The 17,056-nt window shown below is 38.4% G+C and overlaps 1 protein-coding gene across 8 annotated transcripts in view; it reads right to left on the bottom strand.

Moving 5' to 3' along the window:
- Positions 1 to 17,056, bottom strand: part of SCFD2 (sec1 family domain containing 2) — a 513,758-nt gene that overhangs the window by 275,922 nt on the left and 220,780 nt on the right. For all 8 annotated transcript variants that reach the window (XR_010126050.1, XR_010126051.1, XM_054484287.2 and 5 more), the window contains exon 5: positions 3,713 to 3,962. Coding sequence is in view for 6 of the 8 variants with exons in the window: in XM_054484287.2 (XP_054340262.2) it covers positions 3,713 to 3,962 (250 nt within the window). In the remaining 2 variants the exon portion in view is untranslated. The remainder of the gene's footprint in view (positions 1 to 3,712; positions 3,963 to 17,056) is intronic.

Genomic DNA, 17,056 nt, shown 5'->3' with positions numbered 1-17,056 from the left:
CAAATTTGAAAAAAAAAAACATTAAATCAGTTAGAACTCTTTGAAAGTCTCTACACATTTTATACCTCCAATTTATACTGGATGTTGGTAACATGGCTCAGGCTGAAGAAGCCTCAGGATTCTGGGGATCAGTGATGTAAGTTCTGGAGTCTAAAGTCCAGCAAGCCTGGAGTTCTGATGTCTAAGGCAGCAAAAGAAAAGTCTGTCCCAGCTCTCAGAGAAAGACCAATTTGCTTTCTGTATTATTATAGTTCTATCCCGGCCCCAGCTGTTTGGATGCTGCCCACCAACACCAAGGGTTGATCTTCCCCACCAAATCCACTCAGGCTCACACACTCATTTCCTCTGAAACACCTTCACAGACACACCCAAAATAATGTCTTACCAGATTTCTAGGTATTCTTTAATACAGTCAAGTTGACAAGTAAAATTAAGTCCACAAGTCCACCACCCCTTGTCAACTTGACAACCATGCACATTTTCTTAAAACATACTTAATTTCCAAATAAAGACAATAACAAGAAAATGGTTCCACCAAACATTATTCAACTACCCTGTGTTTGTGATTTTCAGGATTTTAGATGTTAGGAACTTAGGCTTTAGGGATTTTGATCTTTCAGATATCAACACTTGGAACTGGTGTTCAGAAATGTGTCTTTTAGGATTATCCAAACCTATAAAACTAAAGCACTATATAAAAAGTAGAATTGCTATTCAATTGTTAATCGATTCCTTATTTTCAATAATTCTTTTTAACCAAATTTTCATCAACCACAAAATGTGCATGAGGCATACAATAAATTTTGCCATTCAGTAAGAAGAAAGCCAAAACTGTACATCAGAATAACATGAGTGCAAACCTTATGCCAACTTTCCAACAGCAAACTGTAGTCAAGTTTGCTGTAAAAGCCAGGCTAACCTAGTTCTAGCACACACAAAGCACATTTGGAAGGCAATTCAGTTTTCCAATATGTACTGGGATATCCTTTCCTATTCTACAAGACCGAGTCAGAGTCACCACTGCCCCAATACTATGCTTTTTATCCTGAGATGTAAATCAATAATCATTTCAGCAGTAACTGAAAACACAAATGCTTCTTTTTAGTACATTTTTGATTTCTCAACATACTTAGTAAGATGTATGTCTATACTGACCAAGTAAGTCTATCTTCAGAAATAAAGTCCTATTGGTCTTCACAAAGGCTGAAAAAATGTGTGTGTGTGTGTTCCAGTGGTAAGTTTGAATATGTCAAATTTATTTGACATCTTCTTTACCCTGTTTAAAGTGTATATCCAAAGTTAATCTAAGCTGCAATGTGTACTTAGTATTATAAGATGTCTCTAAAACTTAAAAATATGCCAAAATTTCCACATATTCTTAATTTTTAATCTTTAACTTCTGAATATACAAATTTTCCTAATATTAGTATGAACGCACAGAAGTATTTTAAAAGCAAGAACATGCAATATCCTAAGCAACCATAAATAGAGAAACTAATTAAAAAATGAAGTGCTGGGCCAATGAACACCTTGAGTGAATATCAAATGAATATTCTTACAGCATGATTTCAGTTCCAAAAGTACCATAGCAACATATAAATGTTTAAAAAAGCTATCCAAATAACCTTGGTTAAAACATGTCATCTCGTTATCTGTTTCCAAAATTATGCTTCTTAGGAATAACTTTTAATTAAATTCTCCTAGCATTCAAGCCTACTTTGAATCCCAGCACTCTTCCAAGCACTGTATATCATATTAAAACTTTCTAAGTTGATATTTATTGATGGCCAAACACACGCTATCACATATAGTGTTATACTTAATGAAATGGCTTTAAGTTTTTCTTAAATGGATTTTAAGTTGGCCTGAAATGGATTTAGGTTTTAGGTTTTATACTAAGCAAGAAAATGTTTCATTTCTGTGGAAAGTTCATTCAATTTCCATCTTGACAGGGTTTCATTTTCTATAACCAACCATAAGAAAGGTCAACAGTGGGCACAAAGTAAAGTTCACATGCATGAGAGACTAAGGTTTACAGCTGCACATCCTGCTCCTGAGAAGTCTGGACACTCCTCCCAGAGAGGCCCAACAGAGGACAAGAGGAAAAGATGGAGGATAATATAAGCTGCCTCAGCTGCAACTTTCTGAATGAAGAAGTCTTCATATACCTAAACACACACACACACACACACACACACACACACACACCAGCAAATGAATGGAAATGTGGTACATTTTTAAAGTACTCGCATTTCACATAGAACTTTTAATAACTTCTTACTTTCAGATAGACAGGCTCAATCCATACTCATGGAAATTAGCTTTACAAAAAATATAAATAATAATATTGAATTTGATACAAAATAACATGAATGCCTTCATGAGTTATATTGCAGTTATTATTGGAAATGAAGGTAGTTAGATTTTATGATGTTTAATTATATGTCCCTAAAATTAGCAGATCCTACTTTACTGGGATGTTTAGGTATTATTCTGGATAATACCAATTAATTCAAATTCAAAATAAAATAAGAAAAGTCAAAATATAAGGCTGGGCATGGTGGTTGACAGTTGTAATCTCTGCACTTTGAGAGGCCAAGGAGAGAGGATCGCTTGAGCCCAGGAGTTTGAGATCAGCCTGGGCAACATAGTGAGACCCCATCTCTATTTAATTAAAAAAAAAATACACACCCACATATGTAATATATGTGTGTATATATGTGTGTGTATATAAGTATATATGTTATATATACACACGTGTGTGTGTGTGTGCATGTGTATATATACATATACATGTATATACATGGACTTATATATGATATATATTATATATACACATAGATATATATACTGGACATATATATACAGGTGTGTATATATATACATACACACACAGGTATATATACATTGGAAATTAGAATATATGTATTTTTTATATATATATATAAAAAACACTACTGAAAATGGCAATTTCCAGTCCTATAATATTGTGTAACATCTCAAAGAAACAGTTTTTAAAGTTTGAAATGACAATCTCACAGAGAATATATCAATAGGAAACTCTTTGAATAGGATGTACTACCTTTTATTTTTCCTTACAGATAATACGCTCTGTATTTTGCTATTTTAACAAGGTCTAGGCTCTAAGGAGTATTAATTAGACAAGCAATTAGAAGAGAGGCCATGTCACTACCATACCATCGCAGAAAAATACTGCAGTGGAAACCTCTAATCCTATAGGCCAGGGGTCCCTAACTCCGGGCTGCAGACAGGTACCTGTCCATGGCCTGTTAGGAACTGGGCACAGCAGGAGGTGTGCAGTGGGCAAGCAAGCATTACTGCCTGAGCTCTGCCTTCTGTCAGATCAGCGGCAGCATTCGATTCTCATAGGAGTGTGAACCCTACTGTGAACTGCACACATGAGGGATCTAGGTTGCATGCTCCTTGAGACTGTAACTAATGCCCGATGATGTGAGGTGGAACGGTTTCATCATGAAACCATGCACCTCCATCCCTGTCCCCTGATGGCTGCCCTTGGTGCCAAAAATGTTGGGGACTGTTGCTATAGGCTGGCTAGCATTCATCAGGCCTCATGAAATTCCAAACAACTCCAGTGAAGATGGCTACCTCCTCTTCCCAAAACAGTATTTATTTTGAAACCTGTTTCGTGTATCAGTGATGTTTGTGTCCCATATCTTTGTTAGACACTCACCCGTAATTTTTTGCAGCAAAGGTGACAATTCAGATTCCTCACAGAAGACCTGAGCCAATGCTTTCTTGACTTTTTCTTCTGCTTCACACAGGTCTTTATCTACTGTGAGCTCTCCAGTGACAGAATAAATATATATGAGAAGGATCAGCAGTTCCTCAGGGCTGTAGTCCTCATTGGTTCTCTGGGTTACAGGCTTAATCATGGGCAGCAGCTGATTTAACACAACGGACATTGCTGACTCCCCAATGCTCTAAAATAAAAAACGATATGAAAATATGTCAATCTTGCACAAAAACATAACTTATGGATTACATTAGTCTAATGATAGCTTTCAAACAAGTCTGTATATGATATTTACTGACTGCATCACTTTTTATTTGTGTGTTTCTTGTCCTGGAGAGAATACTACAAGAAGTTTGGCATTACAGTTTTGGTTTTGAAAGTCCTAATTTATAAAATGGCTAGTCAAGTTGTAGGTTCCATTATATCATCTTAATATTGCTTAAACAAATAGGAGTCCATTAATTTTAAAGAAAAAAAAGTAAGTACTTCAGATACTTGAAATTTTAAAGAAAAATAGTATATTTGTAAGATAATATTATTTAACAAAAAAACAAACATGGCAGCATCTATATATCCAAATGAATGCTGACACTACTTCAGAGGAATCACCTCGGATTTTCCAGCATATTCTTTATAATAGTCTCTATATCAGCAAATATTAGCCAGAATACTTTTTAAAACAACAAAAAGTCACTTTCTGCTAAATCTGATGAATAAAATACAGAATCACACAGGGTAATGTCACTTAGGGTTGAAAATTTCTTTGAGTGAGTCAGTAGATAACTCGCATTAAATTAAAAAAAATTGCCTTTATATCTTCCACAACTTCTTAAGTGATATTTAGCAGAGGATTTCAAAATTCTTTGAATGTGATAATAGCACTGTATTGCTGGAGTAACTGTATAAGTTCCCAGAAACTACATATTTCTATCATAAATTCTGAGATTTTTGGTGGATACAGAAATCCTCATCTTAAATAATATGATTTAACTCCTCTTAAAATATAAAATAATCCTATAAGATAAAACTCTACACTTTGTATTTATATTCAATACAAATTGAATATTATATTCAAATCAGGGGCCAAATTAATACAACTTGCAACTTACATTATTCATTCAGAAGCATTCATTGAGCACCTACTATGTTCTAGGCACGAGTCTACGAATACAGCAGTGCACAAAACAAACTCCCTGCTTTCATACAATTTACATTCTAATTAGAGAAAACAATTAAAAAGCAAAAGAAGTAAAACATAAACAGCAGCCCATCCTTATCCATGGTTTTGCTTTCCATGGTTTCACTTACCTGTGGTCCAAAAATATTACATACAATAAGATATTTTGAGACAGAGATAGAGAGAGACCCCATTCCTATAACTTTTAGTATAGTATATTATTATAACTGTTCTAATTTTTATTAGTTATTGTTAATCTCTTACTGTGCCTAATTTACAAATTAAACTTCATCATAGGTATGTATAGAAAAAAACACAGTATATACAGGATTCAGGACTATGGATAGTTTCAGGAATCTACTGGCAGTCTTGGGTCTTGGAAAATATCCCATGCAGATAAGCAGGGACTAGTGTAGTATATTAGAGTAGTAAGTGCTATAAACAAAAATAAAGCAGGAAAGGAAACAACATCTTAAGATGTGTGTCTGTGTGTATGAATATGCACACACAGTTTGGGGCTGCAGTGAGTTATAATTGTGCCAGTGCACTCTAGCCTGCACAACAGAGCAAGACTCTGTCTCTAAAAAAATTTTTTTTAATGCTCAAAGAAGAAAAGCTTTATTGTGGATACAGTTTACATAAGAAAAGTCATGTTAAAAGGAAATATTAGAATAAAGAAATACCAATAGAAACTCTTCCTCTTTTTGAAGAGAAAGTTAACAGCAAACACCTCAATGTTGTTCTGTGCTGAAATGATTACCAAAACGAGCTTTTCTAGTCAAGCCATTTCCACACCTGGAAAAATGTGGATAGATCATCTCAAGGTTAAGGTTCATGATTATATTTTATACACAAAAAACAGCTGTTACCATTTATTTCCACTAAAAATCTTGGATGTTCACAATGTACCACAGAAAAATATAATGTTCAGTCCTTGGAATGGACAAGGTAAAAATGGAAAAGAACGCAACAGAGATTTTACTGTCACATGGTGACAAGACACAATTTACCAAGTGTAAACACACACATGCTTCCAAAGGACCAGGGGGCCGAAAGTTTTGAAGACACCCTAGGGCTGCCCTGTAGCTTCAGGAGTCTCTCTAGAGCAGGGGTGTCCAATCTTTTGGCTTCCCTAGGCCACATTAGAAGAAGAACTGTCTTGAGCCACACGTAAAATATACTACCACTAATGACAGCTGATGAGTTTTTTAAAAATTGCAAAACAATCTCATAATGTTTTAAGAAAGTTTACAAATTCCTGTTGGGCTGCTGCATGCAAAGCCATCCTGGGCCACATGCATCCCATGGATCGTGGGTTGGGCAAACTTGCTCTAGAGGAACCCTCAAGTGTTTCTTTGCTTTATAAGCTGCCAAAAGTAATTTAAAAGAAAACAGTCCTGTGGTTGGCCTGTTAAAGGAAGGTCATGAAGGCTGCAGCTTTCATTTTTGCTGTTTACTCTACCACTAACTCCTTGGATGACAATAAACAGATTATTTCATTGCTTTATGTCCCATTTCTAGAAACTAGGTGTATACATAAAGCATCTATCCTACAGGGGCCCTCTGGGTCTCCCCCCAGAGCAAAATGATTTTTTAAAATATAGTTATAAAAAGTTTATATAGTTATAAAACAGAATAGAATAATCATCATGATCATTTGTAAAGATTCATTCACTAACATCTTGCCTTCAGAGCTTCATTTTCAAGTCATTGGTCTATGACATGTGCAAGAGAATAAAATCCCTCACTAGTGATACCCTATCAGTATTCTGTTGTACATACCAATTTCTAAACTTACATTCTAAATCTGTTTAATGCATCCCAATAAGCCTGTAACTGACCTGAATACAAAGTCAGGAATATTGACCAGTCTTAAAGAGCCATCAGAGATGGTGGAATAAACAGACTCTATTTCAAAAAAGCTAGATTCCAACCCTGATGGTTCCTCTAACTCCTTAACTTCTCAGGATCTCTTCTTTCTAAAATGACATGATCTGACCAGAGGATGGCTGGGCAATAAGTCATGTTATGCCCAGGTCTCCATTTTCACTTTCTTCCCCTTTTCCTTTTTTAAAAACTTTACCATTGTTGTGAGGGCAGCAATTCATACTCTTACTGCTGGCTACTTAGCAAAACATAAATGCTCAAAAGAGGCCAGCTGTGGTGGCTCATGCCTATAATTTCAGTACTTTGGGAGGCCAATAGGGGAGGATCACTTGAGGCCAGGAGTTTGAGAACAGCCTAGGCAACATAGTGAGACTCCTGTCTCTACATAAAACAAAAAACTAGCTGAGCATGGTGGCATGTGCCTGTAGCCCCAGCTACTCAAGAGGCTGAGGCAGAAGGATCGCTTGAACCCAGAAGTTTGGGGCTGCAGTGAGCTATGATCATGCCAGTGCAACAGAGCAAGACCCTGTCTCTAAAAAAAATTTTTTTTAATGCTCAAAGAAGAAAAGCTTTATTGTGGATACAGATGGACAAATCCAGAAATAATTGTAGACATGCATGTAACATGGGCTGGCATGGATACATGTATTTCCTACTCTGTCCACTGGGAAGTAGTGCTGACTCAGTAGCAATGATCACAGCCAGTGCCAGATCTTAGTTTCTAATATCATTCTCCAATAAAAGGAAACAGGAATCCTCAGAGAAGTGATTCTAGGGATGGGGAAAGGAAAATTCAAGATGAGTCTGCAAGGTCTTTTTTAAAAGTAAGAAAGTGCTAACAAACCAAAATGATAAGCACAAGTCAAAAGGACACACAAGCCAAATGTAAGACTTCCCAGTGACCAAAGCTGGAACAACGTGAAACCCAAAATAAATAAAGTAGTATTTGATTTTAACCCAAAGTATACAATAAATATACGTCAGTCCATATTGATATAAATCAGTGATTGGATTAATAAATATAAATGTAGAGGAAGAGACAAATCTTCCTTAAGGAATTCCAAGTAACCTATGTAGATACTTTTATCTTCAGGAGGTAGCACTTAATTCTCCCTATCCCTTGAATATGGGCTGCACGTAGTGACTTGCTTCTAAAAAGTAGAGTATTTTTGGAAGGGAAAATGAAGGTGTATCTTTACCTTAGCATAACCAGTGATAAAACATATTGATATCATGTCCCTAAGATGATGCCATCTTCCCTCATGTGATTTGATGAGAATGGTGCTTCACCTTTCTACTATTCTTCCCCAGAACCCATAACCCTAGTCTAACCATGACAAAAACATCAGACAAATCCCAACTGAGCAACATTCTACAAAATGCCTGGCCAGTATTACTCCAAACTACGAAGATCATGAACAATCAGGAAAGACCCAAAATCTATCACATGCCAGTTGAAACTAAAAAAATAACCTAACTACTAAATGTAATTGTAGTATCCTCGATGGGCTCTTGGAATAGTAAAAGGACTTTAGGGGAAAATTAATGAAATCTGAATGAAGTCTGGAGTTTATAGTTAATGTGCCCATGTTAGTTTATTATATTTGATAAATGCACCACAGTAATATAAGATTCTAACAATAAGGTAAAGATTATATAGAAACTCTCTGTACTATCTTGGGAACTTTTCTGTAAATCTAAAGCTATTCTAAAATAAAATGCTTAGGGAAGGTAAAGGAGGGAGAAGGAAGGGGAAAAGAAGAAAGTAAGGGGAAGGGAGGGCAAGGATGAGAAATAAAGACTTTGTGGTCAGGGAGAACTCCTCACAACCAGAGCCATCAGCCAAGATAAGGGACTGACCCAGGAAGCAGTAAAGTCTCCATCAATGGCAAAGAGAGGCAGGGTGGTCATCTGCCCAAGATGAAGCAAGGAGAACCCTGTGCCACTTTGGCTTTGAAGGTAAACCAGACTAGACCCTCCTAGTGCTATCCATAAAAGCATGGTTCCAAACTGAATGTTTATACATTTTCTGCTCTTCTCTATTCTTAGAATGGAACCTTGACAATAAGGAAGAAAAAAAATCCGTGACTCCATAGATTGAAAACGTTTTAAAGGCAGAAGATAGAATCTCAAGAGGATTAATAATAAGGATGTGGGAATAAGATAATATGCTTGGGTTTCAATCCAGACTGTACCAATTACTAGCTGTATGACCTTGGGCAAATTATTTACCTTCTCCAAGTCTCAATTTCCTCATCTGTAAAATGGAAACAATACCATAAATGCCTGAATATTAGACAATCCTATATCACAGCCATCCGTGTGCATAAGATTGGGACAACTGCTTAAACTACTTTGTGGTTTCAAATGACGTAATCCCCATAATATGGTAGTCTTTGTAAAGACTCAAATATAAGGTGATGCCCTATTTTCTGAGGGCTAATTTGGGGAAAGTACTTTACCTGATTTAGGAATATATAATCATAGCTTTTGCTTTATCAGGTTGTTCTGAAGATGTAACATCAGAAGTGAATTACACAACCAGTAAATATAAAATATTACTACCACGACTCCCACCTACTACCCCACAGGCTCCTTTCTTAGAACTGATTAAGATGATTGGAAAGAGAATCAGACCTTCTAAGAAGAGGAAGTTAGTAGTCTCAAAGGAGGGAGGGGCAGCCTACAAATACTCGGTTTGAAATCACATCTTGGAACTTACCTACAACAGTCAGTGAAAGGTCAAAGGCAATATAAACATTATTAAACACTGCCATTAAAAAAGGACATGCACAGCAAACCAAATCCGAGACCAAAAGAAAAAAGGTTTCCTTACAAAGTACTGAGATTAAGTTTCTCGTTTGTTTTGATATAAATGGGCTTACTAGCAGGAGGTAGAATACTGAAGCTGTGTCTAGAGTGACAAAACCTTTTGTTTATCTGAAGTCTGGGGCTCCTGTTATTCTTCAATGAGTCCTCAGTCACTATGCTCAAAAGGCCCTCTGTAAAATACGTGTTTTCTTTAGAAAAGCTGACCTTTTTGGTTCAATTAAAATGCCACTGCAAAGTCAGAGTTTGTCTCTGTACTGGCTACCTTGGCAGGCATGAGGAGCAAACAGGCTTTATTCCACGTGGCTGCAGAGCAGGCCAGGCTGGCTGTACACCTGCCCTTCTACGGTGCACAGCCTGAAAACACTCTGTAGAACTCCAAATCATGCTAAGCTTCTGCTGGAGAACCCATCTCTGCAACTCATCGTGTTAGTCCATTTGTGTTGCTATGAAGGAATACCTGAGGCTTGGTACTTTACGAGGAAAAGAGATTGATTTGGCTCACAGTTCTGCAGGTTGTACAAGCATGGTATTAGCATCTCCTGGCTTCTGGTAAGGCCCCAGGAATCTTCAATCACAAAGGAAGGCAAAGGGGGTGCTCAGTACATCACATGATAAGAGAGAGCAAGAGAGAAGTGGGGAGGTACCACACTCTTTTAAACAACCAGATCTTTTATGAACTCAAAGCAAGAACTCACTTGTTACCATGAAGAGTGCACCAAGCTATTAATGAGGGATCTACCCCCATAACCCAAACTCTCCCACCAGGCCCCACCTCCAACACTGGGGATCACATTTCAGTCTTTTTGTATTATTATTTTTGACAAACCAGACTTTACTAAAATTTCTGTTCATCAGATGTAATTAATAAGGCAGTAAAAGGTAAATCCAGTCTCCTATATAAACAAAACACCTCAAAGAATCAGTACAAAGTATACCAAAGCTTGAGACTTCATGTAAGAGGATATCCAAATACCATTAGGCACATATACATGTACTTAGCATTGTTAATCAACAGGAAAATGCAAGCTAAATTCACAATAAATCCATATCATACTAACTGGAATGGCTAAGTGAAAAAAAAAATTAAAAAAAGAACCTTCCAATATCAAATGTAGGCAAGGATGTGGAGCCACTAAACCTCTCATACATTGCTACAAGGAGTGAATATTAACATAAACACTATTAAAACCTGTTTTGTGACATCCGCTAAAGCTGAACACAAGAATTTCTGATGAAGAAAAAACTTCATTCTTAGGTATAGGGGTTTCAATATGAGATTTGGAGGGGGCAAATATCCAAATATCATTCCATCCATGGCCTCCTCAAATCTCATGTCCTTCTCACAATAAAAAATACGGTCATCCCCTCCCAATAGTCCAAGGTCTTGACTCATTCCAGAATCAGCTCAAAAGTCCAAAGTCTCATCATAGACTCAAAGTAAGTTCCTTTCACTTACAAGCCTGAAAAATCAAAACAAGCTATTTACTTCCAAGATACAATGGTGGTATAGAAATTGGGTAGACGTTCCCATTCCAAAAAGGAGGAATCAGCCAAAAGAATGGGGCAACAGACCCCACACAAGTCTAAAACCCAGCAGGGCAGACATTAAACCTTAATGCTCCAAAAAAAATCTTTGACTCTATGTCTCACATCCTGGGCACACTGGCATGAGAAGTAGGCTCCCAAGGCCTTGGACAGCCCTGCCCGTGTGGCTTTGAAGGGTGCGACCATGAAGGTTGCTCTCATGGGTCAGAGGTAATTGTCTGCAACTTTTCCAAGCTCAGGATGCAAGCTGCCAATGGCTCTACCATTCTGCGGTCTGGAGGATGGTGGCCTCCTTCCCACAAAGCTCATCTCGAGAGTGTCCCAGTGTGGAATCTGTGTGGGGACACCAACCTCACATTTCCCCTCCACACTGCCTTAGTAGAGTCTCTCTGCAGGGGCTCCACCTCTTCAACAGGTTTCTGCCTGGGCATCCAGGCTTTCCAATACATCTTCTGAAATCTAGGGGGAAGCTGCCAAGCCTGCTTCACTCATGCACTCTGCGTGCCTACAGTCTTAAAACCATGTGAAACCTGCCAAGGTTTATGGATTGTGCCCTCCAGAGCAGCAACTAAAGTAGTATCTGGGGCCCTTTGAGCCATAGCTGGAGCTGGAGTGGCCAGGATCCTGGGAGCAGTGTCCTGAGGCTGCATAGGGTAGTGGGGTCTCAGATCTGGCCCCTGAAACTATTCTTTCCTCCTACACCTCTGGCCCTGTAACAGGAGGGGCTGCAAAGGAGATTTCTGATGCTTTCAAGGCCATTTTCTCACTGTTTTGGATATTAGCACTTGGATCCCTTTTAGTCATGTAAAATCTCTCTAGTAAGTTGTTGCTCCACAGTCTGCTTGTATTCCTCTCCTGAAAATGCTCTTTCCATCTCTACTACATGACCAGATTGTGACTTTTCCTAATTTTTATGCTTTGCTTCCCTTTTAAATATAAATTCCAACTTTAAGTAATTTTTTTGCTACTATATCTGGTCATAGGTTGTTAGAAGCAGCCATACCACATCATGAATGTTCTGCTGCTTAGAAATTTCTTCTGCCAGAAACTCTAAGTCATCTTGCATAATATGAGCAACCATCACTCCAATTCTCAATAACTTTCTCATTTCCAACTGATACCTCATCAGCCTGGGCCATCACTGTCCATATTTCTATCAGCATTTTGGTCACAACTATTGAACCACTCTCTAATAAGCTCCAACCTTTCCCTCATCTTCGTTTTTTCTTCTGAGCTCTCCAAACTCTTCCAGCCTCTGCCCATTCCCAAGTTCCAAATCCACTTCCACATTCTCAAGTATTTTTATAGCAATACCCCATTCCTTGTACCAATTTTCTGTGTTAGTTTGTTTGCATTGCTATAAAGGAAAACCTGAGGCTGGGCAATTTATAAAGAAAAGAGGTTAATTTCTCTCGCAGTTCTGCAGGCTGTACAAGCATGGCACAAGCATCTGCTCAGCTTCTGGTAAGATCTCAGGAAGCTTTACAATCATGGCAGAAGGCAAAGAGTGAGCTGGCATATCACATGGTGAAAGAGAATGGAGGTTGGGGGAGCAGGTAGCATACTCTTTTAAACAACCAGATCTCACATAAACTCTGAGCAAGAACTCACTCACTACTGTGAGGAGGGCACCTAGGAATCAAGAGGGATCTGCCCTCATGATCCAAACGTCTCCCACCAGGCCCCACCTCCAACACTGAGAATCACATTTCAACATGAGATTTGGAGAGGACAAATATCCAAACTCTATCATCCTCCAAGCTTCAGCCAAGCCATGGTGTGTGCAGGCTCATAGGATGTTGCCAGTGGGAGCCTGACAGAGTGCTCAAAGGAGCCCACATCCTAGTCCCTGGAATCTGTGACTGTGATACTCTATATGGCAAAAGGGACTTTGCAGATGTGATGAAGGTTGCAGATCTTCAGATGGGAAGACTGCCTACATTATCTGGGTGGGGCCAATCTAATCATATGAGTGCTTAAAAATAGAGGACTTTTCCTGGCTGTGCTGAGAGAGAGATGTGATGATGAAGAATCAGAGAGATTCAACATTTATGGCTTTGAAGATGGAAGAAGGAGGCCATCAGCCATGGAATGCAGGGGGTCCGTGGAAGCTGGAAAGAGCAAGGAAACAAATTCTCTCCTAGAGCCTCCAGAAAGAGAGACAACCCTGATGACATTTTGATGTTAATCCAGTAAGACCTTCCAAACAGTAAGAGAACAAATCTATGTTGTGTTAAGCCACTAAATTTGTGGTAATTTGCTACAGCAGCAATAGAAAATTAATACAAGTGGCTGATGTGAGGTAGGGCCTGAGAGGTTCTGCATCAGGGCACACAACTTAGGCAGAGAATCTGGTACATGGGGGGGTAGGATGCTGTGGTCTGAATGTTTGTTCCCTCCAAAACTCAAGCTGAAATTTAATTGCTATCGTAACAGTATTAAGAAGTGGGACATTTAAGAGATAATTAGGCCATTAAGGGCTCTACCCTCATGGGTGGGATTGGTGCAGTTATAAAGCAGCAAATTCAGCCCTCTCTTGCTCTCTCAACCTTTTCACCTTTCTGTAAGGGATAATGCAGCAAAAAGGCCTCACCAAACGCCAGCACCTTGATATTGGACTTCCCAGCCTCCAGAACCATAAGCCAATAAATTTCTAGTTGTTATAAATTACCCAGTCTCAGGTATTGTTGTAGCAGCACAAAACAGACTAAGCCATAGGGCTCAAAAGGTACTTGCTGAATGATTAAATGAACAAGCAATAACACGCATGAACAGGCAATTCAGCTGTATCCATTCCATCTGTACCACTAGTGATCCAGTGCATGTCTTCAGGGATGTGATAGAGAGGAAAGGCACAAAGACACACTGAATTTAAAGCTTGCTACTTAGTAATTTTACCAAGAACTAGTCAGTTCAAAATCATGTAATCTCATAAGCCAATATTTATCAGATCCAGAATAATTATATAGGAGGACAGCAGTTTTCTAAGTTTGGTCCACAGGCTCCCGAGATCCCAGAGATTCTGTCAAAAGGTCCACGAGATCAAAATTATTTTTGTAACAATAGGAACACATTCTTTCCTTTTTCACTGTATTCACATTTGCTCTAATAGTGCAAAAGTACGGTGGGTAAATTTGCTGGTAACAACACAGATAAAGGCAGTGGCTCCAAACTAATAGTCACTGAATTCTTTATCACTAGGCTATATACTCACAGCTGAATTTTGTAAAAGCCAGTTTCACTTAAGAGCTCTTGATATGGCCAGGTACAGTGGCTCACACCTGTACTTTGGGAGGCCCAGGTGGGTAGATCACGAGATCAGGAGTTCCAGACCAGCCTGGCCAAGAGACCAGCCTGGCCAATATGGTGAAACCCCGTCCCTACTAAAAATACAAAAATTAGCCAGGTATGGTGGTGGGCACCTGTAATCCCAGCTACTCAGGAGGCTGAGGCAGGAGAATTGCTTGAACCCGGGAGGCAGAGGTTGCAGTGAGCCGAAGATCATACCATTGCACTCCAGCCTGGGTGACAAAGTGAGACTCAACTCAAAAAAAAAAAAAGAAAAGAAAGAAAGAAACAAAAAAGAGCTCCTGGCCTGGCTTGGTGGCTCACGCTTGTAATCCCAGCACTTCGGGAGGCCAAGGCGGGCGGATCATGAGGTCAGGAGATCGAGACCATCCTGGCTAACACAGTGAAACACCGTCCCTACTAAAAATATAAAAAAATTAGCTGGGCGTGGTGGCAGGCACCTGTAGTCCCAGCTACTCGGGAGCCTGAGGCAGGAGAATGGCATGAACCTAGGAGGCGGAGCTTGCAGTGAGCTGAGATTGCACCACTGCACTCCAGCTTGGGCGACAGAGTGAGACTCCGTCTCAAAACAAACAGAAATCTCATGACAAAGTGGTCAAAATTATTAATCTTATTGACTTTCAATCCTAAATGTCTCTTTAATATTGTGCATGACAAAATGGGAGTATTTATGAAGCACTTCTGCTATATACTAACAACAATGGTTATCCCTAGAAAAAGCACTTGTTTAATTGTTTTGAGTTGTGTACTGAAGCAATCTCTTCTTTCATGCAATAGCATTGTTACTTGAAAGAATGACATAGAAGTTACAATTTTTAAGACTTGGCTATTTGGCACATATTTTCCCCAAATGAACAAAGTGAGCCTGTTCCTTCAAGGAAAACAACCAACATACTTACTGTCAATGTCAAAATTCTGGCAAAAATTGGAATTCTGGAAAACTTATATATGCCACTGCCAGATGATCTATTCTTAAAAACTTTTCTGATGAGATCAGTGGTGACATTAAATGTGATTTTTTGAATTACATAATAAAATGTGTTGACATTTGGAACATCTGTATAATTTGGTGAATCAAAATGTTTTCCAAATGACCAATGCATGATGTAAGAAAATCAGGCATAGGCTAAAGATCCATTCAAAATACAAAGTATACCAGTGAATTTTAATGTAAAAGGGTACAAAAAGCTTATTGATAGGGTTTACAATGCCGCATTACAACTTAACTTCAAGAAATCACTACTTGTAGAGTTTAGATATAGCATCAAACAAGGATATCCATAAGCATCTAAAAAAGCCATCACAATATTCCTCCCTTTTCCCACTATATGTCTGCATGGGGCTTGATTTTTTTCATATTTTTTCAACCAAAACAATATATAGCAGCCTATTGAATGAGGAAGCAAACATAAGAATCCAGCTGTTTTCTATTCAGCAAAACATTAAAAATATTTTCAAAAATATAAACAAATGTCATCCTCATTTTTTTGTTTTGGAAATATGGTTACTTTTCATAAAATATGTTATTTGTACTATGAATCAATGGATTTATTTTTTTTTTAAGAATAGATACTTTTCAATTTTCTCAGTATTAATTTCTAACAGAGTAAATATCAATAGTTACCAATTTAAGGATATCAAAAGAAAGCTCATTATTTTCTACTCTCTTTTCCTCTCTCCACAGCTGAAATACAGATAAAGTGGTTGTAATCCAGCTTCATCTACGTTGTTAGAGAAGAAGTCTGAGAAACAAGATAGAAGGAAGGTTAGTTCCCTGGATCAGAGCTTCTCAAAACTTAATGTGCATGTAAATTATCTGTGCTCAGTTAAATTCGTTAGGTCTGGGATGGGGCCTAAAGATTCTGCACTTCTAAAAAACTTCCAGGTTGATGTCAATGCTTCTGATCTTGTAGCTCCTTCAAGTTCCCTGGTAAGGTACATGAATGGCCTCAGAACCTTAGCCCAGGTTAAAACCTCCAGTGGAGGGATTATGTAGTTCCAGCACAAATAATGTAGACCACATTTTGAATGGCATGTGGACTGGACCATCCAATTATTTCTAGACTGCAGTGTCAAAGTGAAATAAGCTATCCTGTTCGAGTCCCTATATCACTTCTTTTGGTATAGCACTTTAATCTGCATAATAATATAACACGTAAATACATATCTCCAGCCAAATTTCTCTCCTTTGCTCCAAACCCAGCCAAAACTGCCTATTGGACTTCTCCACTTGTGTATCTCACCTGTAAATTTGATTCAATGTGTCTAAAGCTGAAATCACTATTTGTACCCCCAAATTTGCTCTTCATCCTCTACATCCTATACTATTGTGCGGTACCATCACTCTTCCAGTCGATCAAGTCAGAAGCTTGGACTCTACCAGAATTCTCCCTTGCACCTGCCACATCAAATCAGCCAAGTCCTGATGATTTTTATATATCCATCCCTTCTTATCCATTCCTTCCCCTACCACATAAGTTGTAATTACCATCATCTCTAGCTACAATATATCTCATTCTAAAACAAAAAAC

The sequence above is a fragment of the Pongo pygmaeus genome, chromosome 3, assembly GCF_028885625.2.
Source record: "Pongo pygmaeus isolate AG05252 chromosome 3, NHGRI_mPonPyg2-v2.0_pri, whole genome shotgun sequence".
NCBI lineage: Eukaryota > Metazoa > Chordata > Mammalia > Primates > Hominidae > Pongo > Pongo pygmaeus.
The sequence above is the reverse complement of the archived record's forward strand: the minus strand, read 5'-3'. Positions and strand labels throughout refer to the sequence as shown.